Source organism: Salvelinus sp. IW2-2015, linkage group LG3 (assembly GCF_002910315.2).
Source record: "Salvelinus sp. IW2-2015 linkage group LG3, ASM291031v2, whole genome shotgun sequence".
Lineage (NCBI taxonomy): Eukaryota > Metazoa > Chordata > Actinopteri > Salmoniformes > Salmonidae > Salvelinus > Salvelinus sp. IW2-2015.
In genome coordinates, this window is record NC_036840.1 from 7,571,052 (window position 1) to 7,585,673 (window position 14,622).

Below are 14,622 nucleotides of genomic sequence, written 5' to 3' on the forward strand. Positions count from 1 at the left end.
GTTACTGTACCTATCCTCACGAATTCCACACACACAACACACACACACACACACACACACACACACACACACACACACACACACACACACACACACACACACACACACACACACACACACACACACACACACACACACACACACACACACACACACACACACACACACAGCACACACACACACACACACAACACACACACACACACACAGGCAGTAGGTTGTCTGGTTCATGAAGATCATTGTGGTAATGGTGTGTTTCCTCGTGACTATGGGCACATGGAGGTCCAGAGAGCAAGTCTTATGTAAACTTGGCAATGCCCACATTTCCACATTTCCACTGTCCTGACTTAAWTTCCCGCTCCTCCAACTCTCCCAGCACCTGTCTATGAGGGAATATCCTAACTTGGGAATATCGCTTACCTGGCAACCACAGGATTCCCAAAACCGGAACTTTCCTAACGTCATCCTCCAGGAACCAACACAACCCTCTGTCTTCCCTCTTCTCTCACCCCTCTGTTCCTCTCACGCTCTTTCTCTRGCTCCATCACTCTCTCACTGTTTCTCTTTCCACTGTTTCCCCTCTGGATCAATGCATGGGCCTCCTTGCTGTTACACAGTTAAATGAGGATGGTTGTCATGAGGACATGACAGATCTCTGGTCATGAAGGAGCAGTTAGGCTTAATGGCGTCACTCCTGGATCGCTGTTATTCCCGCTGGTGTCCCTGGCTGCGTTCCTGGCACGGGGAAATGGGAATGACGTCTGAGGAGAAGCGAGGCCAGCTCATAGTGGAGGGAAACCATAATGTTAAGATGTGTGGATTGTGTTGGCAGGGAGAGAGGGAGAGTGACAGTTTAAGGCTCGTTTTCACATAGGAAAAGACACTTGAGTTTTAAGGCACATTAACAAGCGTATAAACATGCATGTATGTTCGCACACACACAGAGAGAGAGTAGGCTATCACATGATTGGTTTTAAAGCTGTGTTATGTGTTTTGTTGCAGTTTGATGTTTGATTATACAGTAGTACTAGAGGTCGCTTGTACATTAGCTGACATAACACTCACAGACCCTCTTCCCTTAGCCTCTTGTTCAGCATCCATCCATTTTAACCCCCTTTCTCTCCATCTGACACCCCCTTGTTTCTCTCAGATTCTGTCTGCCTCTCTCTCACTCTCTCTCATTCGCACTGAGCACACACACCTCTGCATATTTTTTTWTTACCTTTATTTAACTKGGCAAGTCAGTTAAGAACAAATTCTTATTTTCAATGACGGCCTAGGAACAGTGGGTTAGCTGCCTTGTTCAGGGGCAGAACGACAGAGTTTTACCTTGTCAGCTCGGGGATTCGAACTTGCAACCTTCCGGTTACTAGTCCAACKCTCTAACCACTAGGCTACTTGTCGCCCCACCTCTGCATGTGTTCCTGTATGCGTCTGTTTCCTCATTAGGCATTGTTTCTGGGTGGTATTGTAAACTGGTAATGAGTTGTGTACTGTTGTTCTGATCAGAGGGTAGATGTGTGGGCGTTCCGCTGCCAGAACCCACTGTTCTCCTCCTTGCCCGCCCCCTTCCCCTTCCCCCGGAGCGAGTCCAGCGGGTTCTGCGGTTCCTCCAAAGGCCCGATAAACCATGTTATAATAATCGGTTATAGGAAATGTATGCATTTGTCTCTGTGTGTGTTCTATCCCAATGTAAATGGAGCCACAACAACCTAATTTAACCAGTCAACAACTTACGTATGAATTATCTCACTTAGCCAAACCTGTCCTCTCGTTACTATGAACATACACAAGCTCCAATATCTAGCATGTACACAAGTCAAAAAAAAATAATTAAATACTATTTAAATCACTAAAAATAACAGTACACATTTCAGTACTTTTGCTTATATGGAATATCTGAGGTCTTAGACAGTGGTGGAATGTTTAGGCCCCGCCTGTGCCAAAAAAAGCCTCCCTGTCACCAAAGCGTAAACATTGTCTTTTTGCTTTTACACGTTGCTATGGTAACGCCAAGCATGTCCAATATGGCGGTGTGGACTGTGGAATGCTGTTCAGCAGCAGACATAGCCCTGGCAATCAACCGAGGATCACCCAAATATGAATAACAGCCCTGCATATTCCATCCAATTCTCACAAGTCCTCGTGTCCCTTGTAATCACCACTCAATCAGTGTAGTAACTCACCTTATAGGAAATATTTCTTCATATACAGTCCCGACTCTGTTAACCTTTCAGTGATACCATCCCGGATCCGGATCCTCCTCATCAAAAAAGCTGACTAGCATAGCCTAGCCTAACGGGACAGGGATATCATATAATAATAATTTTCATGAAAATCAAAGTCCAGTACAGCAAATGAAAGATAAACATCTTGTGAATCCAGCCATCATTTCCGATTTTTAAAATGTTTTACAGCGAAAACACAAATATGTATTTATATTAGCTAACCACAATAGCCAAACACACAACCGCATATTTCCACCATGTTTCCACCGCATAGGTAGCTTCACAAAACCGACAAACAGAGATATAATTAGTCACTAACCAAGAACAACTTCATCAGATGACAGTCTTATAACATGTTATACAATACATTTATGTTTTGTTCAAAATTTGCATATTTGAGGTATAAATCATAGTTTTACATTGCAGCCACCACAAAAATAGCATCAAAGCAGCCAGAAATAATTACAGAGAGCAACGTGAAATACATAAATACTCATCATACATTTATGAAAAATACATGGTGTACAGCAAATGAAAGATAAACATCTTGTGAATCCAGCCAATATTTCCGATTTTTTTAAGTGTTTTACAGCGAAAACACAATATAGAATTATATTAGCTTACCACAATAGCCAACACACACACCGCATTTATTCACCGCAAAGGTAGCTTCGCAAAAACCAGCAATAAATATAAAATTAATCATAACCTTTGGACAACTTCATCAGATGACAGTCTTATAACATCATATAACATATACAATACATTTATGTTTTGTTCGAAAATGTGCATATTTAGAGCTGCAAATCGTGGTTATACATTGTGAATACGTAGCAACATTTTCCCAGAATGTCCGGAGATATTTTGGACACTCACCTATCTGACCAAAGAACTCATCATAAACTTTACATAAAAATACTTGTTGTATGGCAAATGAAAGATACACTGGTTCTTAATGCAACCGCTGTGTTAGATTTTTAAAAATAACTTTACTACAACATACAAAATACATTATTGTGAGACAGCGCTCACATATTCTCCGCCCTGTTGGATTCTACATATTCCACAGAAATACGAAATAACATCAAAATGTTTTCTTACTTTTGCTGAGCTTCCATCAGAATGTTGTACAAGGAGTCCTTGGTCCAGAATAAATCGTTGTTTGGTTTTAGAATGTCCATTTCTTCTGTCGAATTCGCGCCACAATGCTAGCCAAGGTTGCTAAATTCCATCCTCTCTTGGCGCAAAGAACGGAAAACTCCAAAAGTCCCAATAAACGTTGAATAAACTGATAAAACTCGGTTGAAAAACCTACTTTATGATGTTTTTCTAATATGTATAAATAAATCAGAGCCGGAGATATTCGCCGTGTATACCGAACGCTTTTCAGAAGACAATGTGGAGCTCTCCGCGCGCCTTGGAAAACTGACAAAATGGCAGACCTGTCACTCCAAAAGCTCTTGTTCGACCTCAGATCAAGCTAGACACCCCATTCCACCTTCCACTGCCTGTTGACATCTAGTGGAAGGCGTATGAAGTGCATGTATATCGATAAATAAAAGCCAGTTGAATAGGCAGGCCCTGAAACAGAGCCTCGTTTTCAGATTTTTCACTTCCTGTATGGAAGTTTGCTGCCAAATTAGTTCTGTTTTACTCACAGATATAATTAAAACAGTTTTAGAAACTTGAGAGTGTTTTCTATCCATAGTAATAATAATATGCATATTGTATGATCTAGAATAGAGTACGAGGCCGTTTAAATTGGGCACGATTTTTTCCAAAGTGAAAACAGCGCCCCCCTATTGACAAGAAGTTTTAAGTGCAGATCTGTAAACATTGATTTGGAACGGTAAAAACATAGAATCCTACTGCTATTAAACCTTTACAGATGCGGTTGGGACTTTATCCGGCTTCTGGCATGAGTATTGGGCTCTGTTAAAGAGAAAAGGGGGTGTATGATCTAGTAAATGCAGCTCTACGCTCGCTCCCAATCAGGGGTTCCATTTAAGTGACTCCTGCCCCTGCGTCTCTCGTTTGTGGTCGCGGCAGCCCAATAATGGGTGCATGTTGCAATAACTGTACCATTATCCACCGAATATTCCACCAGTCACTGTTCATTTGGCTCTCCTGCCATGACGACGTCGTTCTCTGAGTTTGGGCTGTCTACTACTGACTGACTGGCTSACTAAGACTCTGGGCTTACCAAGACTTCTCAATCACTTTAGTCCTCTTTCTCTCCGTCTTTGTTCCTGTCTCTCCATCTCGATTTCTATGTCTCTCTGTTCCTGTTTTTGTCTCCCTGTGTCTTTCTCGGCGCGCTCCTAACGACAACAAAGCTCGCAATGGACTGCCCATAAGAACTGGACTGCCTAACCTTCCATTGGCCAGATCTGAGTCCCAGAAAACCAGTACAATACCAGATGAAGTTTAATACCTGGCACAAACAAACCCTTGTTGAACCTCTGGAGTTGGGTTGGGATGACTCATTCCTGGCCTGGACTCTTGTTATAGGTTTCCCAGGTTCTCCAGTTCTGGTCCTCACTGCAGTGGATCAATAGCGCTCGCATGGCTCCATTTCACTTAGTAGGGGCTAGTGCTTGCGGCTAACGCTCATGTTAGCTTTAGCTACTCATGCTCTGATGATCTTTACACGGTCATAGGGACTGGTCATCTCAGCCTGCGGTTTCCAGTGGTCACTCTGTTGCCAGGTTACATCATGGTTGTTGTTGTGGATGTGGAGGAAGGACTGTATGGTTAAAACATACTTTAAATGACCACACAGTCATTATATGTGTTAGTTTATGTGATTGGTAGTAAAGTCTKCTAATGGCCATATGGTGGCTCTGATGGTTCAACGTTCCTCCATGAACTGAGCGCTTTCAGGCTGAGAGTTYGMAATGGATATAGATGAATAACCTAGTTGAGGAAGTCATTGTTTTCCCATAGAAACAGAATGCATGGAATTGAAACAGTTTTTTTTATCCCCCTTGAAATTTCATGAATTAAAATCCGCAACATTCTGGCGCAATTGTGATTGTACTTCTAGGAATCTGCGTACATATCTTACACTGGCTGAGCTGAGAGGCTGGGAAAGTCCTTGTGAGCTGCAAGTGATTGAACATTTGGCAGTGTGGATATCGCTGTGTGGCAYACACATTCCAGATTGGCTGACCGTTGTTTCCTCTGGGATCTGGCTGGGTTTCTTTCCCCTTTTGACTTGGCACTCTGTACTTCATAGTGCCATCATGGGACTTCCTACCAAAAGGTCTTCATGTCTTTTATCATGATTTTTTTTGTATGCGTTTGTTCATACCTTCCAGTGTGACGCATTGTACAGGTATTACTCGCTTGTATTTTTGATTGAACCTTTAATTAACCAGGAAAAGCCCATTGAGACCCAGAGGAGCCACCGCAACATGATACACACACACACACATTTGTTACCACACACACTCTGCCCCTTGATGAGAGGAGGAAAGCAGGAGAAGTGTGTGTGTGTATGTGGGTTAGAGGGTCACCGATTGATAAGGATGTGTGTGTGGTAATAAATGTGTGTTTGTGTGTGRGTATCATGTTGCGCCGGCTCCTCTGTGGTTCTGGGGTAGAGGTCTGAGCGTTAGAGCTGTCAGTTCAGAACTCTTCTCATTTCCTCTGTGTGTAATAAGGAACTCTTATCTGATGGCTGACCATAAGCATTCTGAAAGACTGTTATACTGCAGAGTGTGTGCGTGTGCGTGTGCGTGTGTGTGTGTGTGTGTGTGTGTGTGTGTGGGTGCGTGCGATGATCTCCTAATCCTATAGCCCTATTCATGCAATATTCCGTATCTCCTTTGGGATAGTGCTAGACATTTTATAAGCTCTACTTTGATGTTTAGAGTGGCTGGAGACTGGTGTACACACAACAAACTTCTCAGAAGTCCGTCTTTTTCTCTACCATGTCCCACAGCAATTTTCCCTGTCATTACAATCACATGGTATGACAAACTTGTTTATATTCATCCCATAATTCTTTGATAGTCCTCCTCCGTGCGTGACTGGCGGTAGGATTCCTCTCTTCCGCTTGGACCACTGGGAGTGCGATCAGAAGACATCTGGGAAGCTCAGAGGGAGGTAGACATGAACACCCAGGGCCCTGGATGGAACCTAGTGGAACCTGCATCCTCCCACATTCTGTGGTGTGGTTCTTGGTCACTGTATCTGTCTGCAATAATGACTTGGTGATGTAATGACTGAAGGGGAACCCATTCCATGGTTTATGGTCTATCCCTATGGTCTAATCAACGTCATTCTAACAAGGGTTGTTTACGTCTTCAAGACCATGTCCGTGTTCAACAGATACATAGTGACCTGTGATTCATTTTGATTGGACAGCCAATGTTTCTGAGGCTACGGTGCATCAGAGAGGCTGGTTTGATCAGATGCATGCTTAGGGAAGTAGTAAGCATAACAGGGTGTGTGTGTGTTGTGTGTGTGTGTGTGTGTGTGTGTGTGTGTGTGTGTGTGTGTGTGTGTGTGTGTGTGTGTGTGTGTGTGTGTGTGTGTGTGTGTGTGTGTGTGTGTGTGTGTGTGTGTGTGTGTCATTCTCTAAAGTGTTGAATATTCCACTCTTTCACTCGTCCTCCCTAACTCCCTCCTCCCATTCATTCCCACACCGGAGAGTAAAATGTCATTTTCCCACAAGAACTAAAATAACATTCCTCAGATGGCAGGCAGCAGTCTTGTTAACATGTCAACATTTATGAAATACATGGCGTATATACTTCAACTAGGGTAGAAGTGAAAACAGTATTCTAGCCAGAAAATACTCTACCCTTTCGTTCTTTTCCCCTCTCTCACAAGAAACGAATAACAAAAGCCAATACAATACACGCCGATTTGACAGAAATGGATGTTGTGCCGTTTTTAGGGCAAAACAACTAGTCTGCCAGAGAATACTGTCTAAGTGTACGTGACCGTTTAGTGTTTTCCTTTCTGTGTTGGGATATGGTGGGGAGCCCAGATAGACCTACGGAAAATTGGGTTTTAGCCCCAAGCGTGACAGATTAGGATTACAACCTAATAGCATCTGATCAAATCCTTATGAGACAGATTATATGAAATGCTCTTTAACCCTTTACACTCGTGGAATTGGCCTATATGGATAGGCTACATGTAAATGTTTCTTACAGGAGAAAATAAAGCATATGCATAACCTGTACAATTGAAAGGGATCAGTTTTGAGGTTATGGGGAAATGATTAGACCAAAATTGAGGACACAACAGTTCACCAAGACTGAATCCAAACATTACACTGTTGATTATGTGCATTTTACATTTACTGTACTTTGCCAATTTGTTGATTAACGAAATCTGAAAGCACTCTGGATACATTCAGTAACGTGGTAGGTGCAACATAAGACCAAACAATGACAAGGGTTTGAGTGAGAGGACTAACTGGTGTCTCCAAGTGGACACACACCTCTTCAAAGTGTGCACAGTTCCTGAGTAATTTCAATACACTTTTATCTCAAAGAAGAGTCTTCAACTACAAGGGCTTTTTTGACCTCCTAGCCGTGCCTTTGAGGAACTAGAGCAAGCACATTTGTAGTTGTTTTGTTTGGAACACAGCCCTGCATCCCCGCCATCACACAATTACTGTGTGTTGTTACGCAATCTAAAAACGGCCCATTTTCATCTCAAATGGGTCAGGTGGGATCATTTGAAGACGGTTTCTGTTGCTAATATGACAGCTAAATTATAAATTACGAGGCTTTCACAGGCAATTCAGAGAAACAGATCGTAATTTTGTCATGCGTGCATTCTGTTCGGAACAGCCCAGGGTATGACGTCAGGTCATCTTGTAGTGTCATAAACATGTCAATGTTTATGACCACTAGGTTTATGATATAGAAATGTAAGTGCACATTGGACTCAACGTGTTTGCTTCTTGTATGACATTAAATCTGTATTATTATAATCCTCAACGTCTTTCAAAATACAATGAGTCCTCTTCATTTACAGCATTTCCCTCACTCAGACGACAACATTTTGCAAAAGTTGCCCAATTAGCAGGAGGGATGGGGGAAACTTCTGTCGCGCGCTGGCTCCAAGTTCAGAACGCCTGTCAGTCAAAACCCATACAGCGCTGTGAAGCGCAGAGCCTGGGGTCTGAAGTCATTTATAGCATGTTACTGTACAGCCACTGCGTTCCAATTTAGCCGCTTATCAGTGCCTTAATCTGCCATTTTCAACCCGTATAAGATATGAGTATAAAGGCCTCAGATGGAATCTGCATTAGTGTCACGTTCCTGACCTATTTTCTTTGTTTTGTATGTGTTAGTCGGTCAGGGCGTGAGGGGGTGGGCATTTCTATGTTTTGTGTTTTCTATGTTTAGGTCTTGTAATCAGCCTTATATGGTTCTCAATCAGAGACAGGTGTTTGACTTTTCCTCTGATTGAGAACCATATATAGGTTGCTGTTCACACTGTTTGTTTGTGGTGATTGTCTCCTGTGTCTTTCGTGTCTTGTATTGTGCACCACACGGGACTGTTTTGTTGTTCATTCGTTTGATGTAGTCTGTTCCTTGTCCGTATTCTGCGTGTAGGATGTAAGTTCCATGTTCAGGTTTCGTCTAGTCGTTTTCTTATTTGTAATTTTCCAAGTGTTTTCGTATTCGTCTTTGTATTTCAAAATAAATTCATTATGTCTACATACCTCGCTGCGTGTTGGTCCGACCCATGCTCCTCCTCGTCCGAGAGAGGAGGCAGATTTAAACGCCTTACAATTAGGGGGAAATAGGGTCACTGGCCGCCTCACCACCCATTAGGGGGAAACAGGGTCACTGGCCGCCCCACACCCGTTGTCACTGTTTTTGTTGACGTACTGAGGAGCGTCGCGCAGCATGGTACAAAACAATGGCAGTAKATATTGTGCTCTTTTAMCGTGTGTGCGATGACGTCAGAGGGGGAAAAACAGTAGTGGTTGTTGCAGTAACTTKTTTTGTTGTTGTAGTATCACAAACGGACGTGGCAGGTTCARCATTAAGGACTCCAGCTTTTAAGGTGGCTGTTCAAGCTGTCACAACAGGTTGTGTCAACCACCTAAAAACGGATTATGAAAGGATGCTTTAATAACGTTGCAGATTATAAATTGTTACCTCGGAATGTCTCTCTCGTTATTATATATACTGTATTGCATTTACTCTGAAGATCTTTACTGATCAATCAAACCGGTAAAACCTAAGAGTTATTTTGCTCAAGGCTGGTATTTCGACGATGATATTTACAACACTTTTTACTGGTTCAGTTATTTTATTTCCACTGTGTTCTTTGGGAGTCAGAGGCTCTCCTATAACCATAAAATTGACTCTCTGAGGAGAGGAATCCAGTGCTTTACAGTATAACTGCCCTGAAGGAACTCAGTGTATTTCAGCAGTCTTTCTAGGGATTGGCCTGTCGTCTCAACAGCAGCCAACAACCACTGGGAGACCCGGCATGAAGACTGAGGTTTCCCCTAGCTTTATTGTTTTATACAGTTGTATTGTTTTATTCAGGATTAGACCGAGCCTATCTTCAGAGGAGTGATTTTTGGAGTGTGTGTTTGTACACTCCTATGCCTGGGTGTGTTTACCTTGTGCTACTACTTCCCAAGCCGAGCTCCGTTATCCAAGCTCCCTCTCTGCTTGCCAGATTCAGCTGGCATTCTCACCCTACTGTTGACGCATTGACAGGAAAAGCTTGATACCTTTTTGAGACAGAATTCTCAAAATATTTATTATATCCCCAAATATTTATTATTTTGTGTGTTATTCCTTTTTCCCCCAATTAACTTTTTGTTCCGATCTCAACCCCTACTTGTCTTCCTACTAAGCTGGCTTCTCTAATGAGTAGGGTCCTTTTGGTCCTGGAGGATTGGAGTCGGTAGATTGACCAGCCTTTGTGTCTGCTCCAACAAAGGCAGGTAGTGGTGTCTTAACAAGGCCACTTGGCACAGAGACAAGCAGCTATGATCTAATGGAGAGCACGGTCGGATTAGCTGTGTGTGTGTGTGTGTGTCAGGGATTAGCACTCCCTTGTATCGAGGTTGGTTAGCATAGCTCTTTGATCAATGCAGATTACTGTAGTGTTGAACTCAGAACCTTATAACCAAGTCAACACACACACACACACACACACACAACATTCTCCTCTGAAGTACTGCTCTCTAGTCCCTAGGTGGCCACAAACTATCTCTTGGTTTTCAGCACTTTATTAACTGAATGTGACGTTAGGAGAGTCCTATCGGGGAGCCTGGCTGAGAATTGATTGTCCATGAATCAGGTGTTTTCACTGAGGGCTGGTGTTGGGGGATACTATTAACGCTCCCTGTTGGAGAATTAATTTTAAGGAGGGGGAAAGAGAACTTGACATCAGACAAAATGCTGGTCTATATGCGTACCTGCCACTGTAAAAGAAAGAGGGGGGTTGAGAGAAAGAGAGGGAAAAAGATTGAGAAAGGGCAGAGAAAATATATATACTGTATATACAGATCTTTTTTACGTGGCAGCGAGACTCTCCGGTCCGTTTTAAGAAGAGGGATGGAGGGATGGAGGGAAGGTGGCCGCGAGACTCTCCGGTCCGTTTTAAGAAGAGGGATGGAGGGAAGGATGAAAGGTGGACGCGGTGCGTTTCCTCCATAACGGCGGTTGAGCCGTGGCCCCAGGCGGCTCCCTCAGACCCCAGGGCCTCTGTGTTTGTGGCGTGTACACTGTGCACAGGTACGAACAAGAAAATCCCTGTTAAGTTGTCTTGTGGCACTTTGTTGAGAGCTGCGCCGGAGCCGTGGGGAATGTGGTGTGGACGTGTGAACTGAAGACCCTCGGAGGGAGGGAGGGAGGGAGGTTGGGTGGGTGTGTGTGTGAGGTTCAGTTTCTTCATGGCCCTTTTGAAAGGGAAAGTGTATGTGTGTAAYTGTGTGTGTGGGGGGCATCTATGTTTGTGTGTGTGAGGTTCAGTCGCGCCGCAAGCCCGATATAAGAGGAGGTGCCTGGCGGTGTCTCTGTACTCAGGGCCAGACGGTCGGGCGGCTCCCACGGGGCCCCTGCGATACGTAGCTTCCCGGCCGCTGTCATTCATCTGGTTAGGTTTGTTTGACCTCTGACCCCTCACCTCCAACCATTTGACCCCCCACCACCACCAACCTCAAGGAGAGGGACAGCGCCCACCGCCAAGCTCTCTAATACCGAAGGGAAGAGAGAAAGAAGGGAGTGATGGCGAGAAATGAGTAAAGAAGTGAAAGATTGTGAGAAAAGAGAGAAGTGAGAAAAGAGAGGGCCCAAAAGAGAGATGGAAACACATTGAGTGAGTTAATGGCAGAAAGGTCATTACCATTACCTGGTAAATTAAGGGTTAAATAAAATAAAGATTGAGACAGGGATGACTCAGTGGTCGGAGACTTGTTTTACAGTAACTGCCTCCCATAACTCAAACAGAGAGGGGAAAACATTACCATTCCTATCAGTACACAACTACAGCTATGAAAGCCTTTGACAAAGGAGATTTCCATCGTCTATATGGTTGTATGAATGGTCAGATGAGTTGAATTGTTGAATTCATATGGTCATAAATCTACCCCAACCTGACATTTGCATTACTGTGTTTCATCGTGACAACATGGATACTAGAACAATAGCACTGAATGGATCCTAGAACAATAGCACTGAATGGATACTAGAACAATAGCACTGAATGGATACTAGAACAATAGCGAACTGGAATGGATACTAAGAACAATGGACTGAATGGATACTAGAACTATAGCAACTTGAATGATACTAGAACAAACTAGCATGAATGGATACTAGACAATAGCACTGAATGGATCAAACAATAGATAATCAAATAGCACTGAATGGATACTAGAACAATGAGCACTGGAATGGATTACTAGAACAATAGCACTGAATGGATACTAAACAATAGCACTGGAATGGATACTAGAACAATAGCATGAATGAATACTAGAAACATAGCACTGAATGGATAACTAGAAACATAGCACTGAATGGAATACTAGAACAATAGCACTGATGGATACTAGAACATAGCACTGAATGGACTAGAACAATAGCACTGATGGATACTAAACAATAAGCTGAATGGGATACTAGAAACAATAGCACTGAATGGATACTAGAACAATAGCACTGATGGATAAACTAGAACAATAGACTGAATGGATACTAAACAATAGCATTGAATGGAATAGAACATAATAGCACTGAATGGATACTAAACAATAGCACAACTTGAAATGGATACTAAGAACAATAAGCACTGAATGGATACTAGAACAATAGCACTGATGGATACTAAGAACAATAGCACTGAATGGAATACTAGAACAATAGCAAATTGAATGGATACTAACAACCAATTAGCAAAACTGAAAAAAAAAAATACTTTCCCCTGGAATACTAGAACAATAGCAATGAATGGATACTACAACAATAGCACTGACTGGATACTAAGCACATGGGCATGAATGGATACTACAATACAATCAGCACTGAATGGATACTAAACAATAGCAATGAATGGATACCTAGAAATGGCAAACTACATAGGCGAGCTGAATGGATTTACTAGAACAATAGCCAACTGGACTGGATATCTTTAGAACAATAGCACTGAATGAGATAACTGAACAATAGCACTGAATGGATCTAGACAATAGCACTGACTGTATACTAGAACAATAGCAATGAATGGATACTAAAACAATTAGCACTGACTGGATACTACAACAATAGCATGAATGGATACTACAACAATAGCACTGAATGGATACTAGACAAATAGCAATGAATGGATACTAGAACAATAGCACTTGAATGATCTAGAACAATAGCATCGAATGGATAATAGCAACAATGGCAATGAATGGATACTAGAACACAATAGCACTGAATGATTACAGAACAATAGCATGAATGGATACTAGAACAAACACAATAAAGAACATGCACTGATGGATACTAACGACAATAGCACTGGGGACTGAAATATGAACAATAGCACATGAATGGATACTAAATTTAATACAACATAGCACTGAATGATTACTTAGAACAAAGCACTAATTTGGATACTAGAAAAACAATGCACATGGAATGCGATACTAAGAACAATCAGCACTTGAATGGAAACTAAGAACAATAGCACTGAATGGATACTTAGAGCAATAGCACTCGACATGGATTACTAAGAAACAAATAGCACTTGCATGGGATAACTAGAACCACACATAAGCACTGACATGGAAAACTAGAACAATAGCACAATGGAATACTACAATACAATACACCTGACTTGGATACTAGAACAATAGCACTGAATGGATACTAGAACAATAGCACTGAATGGATCCTAGAACAATAGCACTGAATGGAAACCACAACAATAGCACTGAATGGATACTAGATTACAACATCAACTCAACATGATGGAGTTCCCTCAGCCTCCCAGTACAATGGACCATTCCTCATAATCTCATCTATCTCTCTCTCCCTGTGTCTACGCAGGACTGTGGCCTGGTGGTGCAACCAGATCAGCCCTGTGGTTTGGAGCCACTCCCTGGGCCACTCTCTCCAGGCGAGCCCCAGGCCCCAACTCGGCCCTGCACCTCTGGGGATGTACCAGGTCTCTTTCCCCCCCCAAAGATATTACTTCACATTGTTTTTATAGATTACGTTCCATACATAGCTGAAAGGCTTTATGAATTACTGTCAGAAAAATAATTTCACTACAGGATCCTCAGAAATGTTCTACTTAGAAATAATTCTCATCGCTCTGAAATGTTATGCATACGTGCCCAGATGTCCATATGAAACCTTGCTGTGTGTGTATCTGTACAAGGCTGATTTAAGCGGCCAACACACTCTGCCCTTTGATTTGAAGTGCAAAAGGTCAGAGGTTAAACTCAGCTATTAAAATCCAATATCCTACCCTGCAGGGCAGAGAATAAATGTRAGCAGGGAGAGCAATGTGATGTGTGTGTGTAGAATTATAACTCTCACACTGTGAAGCTTTGCTGGTGAAAAGTCTGTCTAGGTTTTGTTAATGGAAATAGTTTATTAATAAATATAGATATGTTTTTTGGAGCAGGAACAATTAACCACTTCATCCACTTCTGATTGCCTGTCCTTCTTCTCTCTCCATTTCTTTCCCTCCCTCTTCTTCTCTCTCCATTTCTTACCCTCCCTCTCTTCTTCTCTCCCCAGGTCGTTGGGTGGTTCCTTGCCTCAGCTGTGCCGACAACCGGACCTGTGACTGGAGAGAGGTTGCCTGGCAACCCGAGGGCTGTTACCACCCCTTGCTGGACCTCCCCCAGCTGCAGGACTGCATGATGTACAGGAAGGTAAGCCCTAAGGCAGGG

The 14,622-nt window shown here is 42.7% G+C and overlaps 1 protein-coding gene across 1 annotated transcript in view; it reads left to right on the forward strand.

Annotated features, from left to right (window-relative positions):
- Window positions 1–14,622, forward strand: part of LOC111949998 (cadherin-like and PC-esterase domain-containing protein 1) — a 125,086-nt gene that overhangs the window by 98,378 nt on the left and 12,086 nt on the right. The window contains 2 exon segments of the mRNA XM_070434313.1: window positions 13,769–13,886; window positions 14,468–14,604. Coding sequence (XP_070290414.1) covers window positions 13,769–13,886; window positions 14,468–14,604 — 255 coding nt within the window.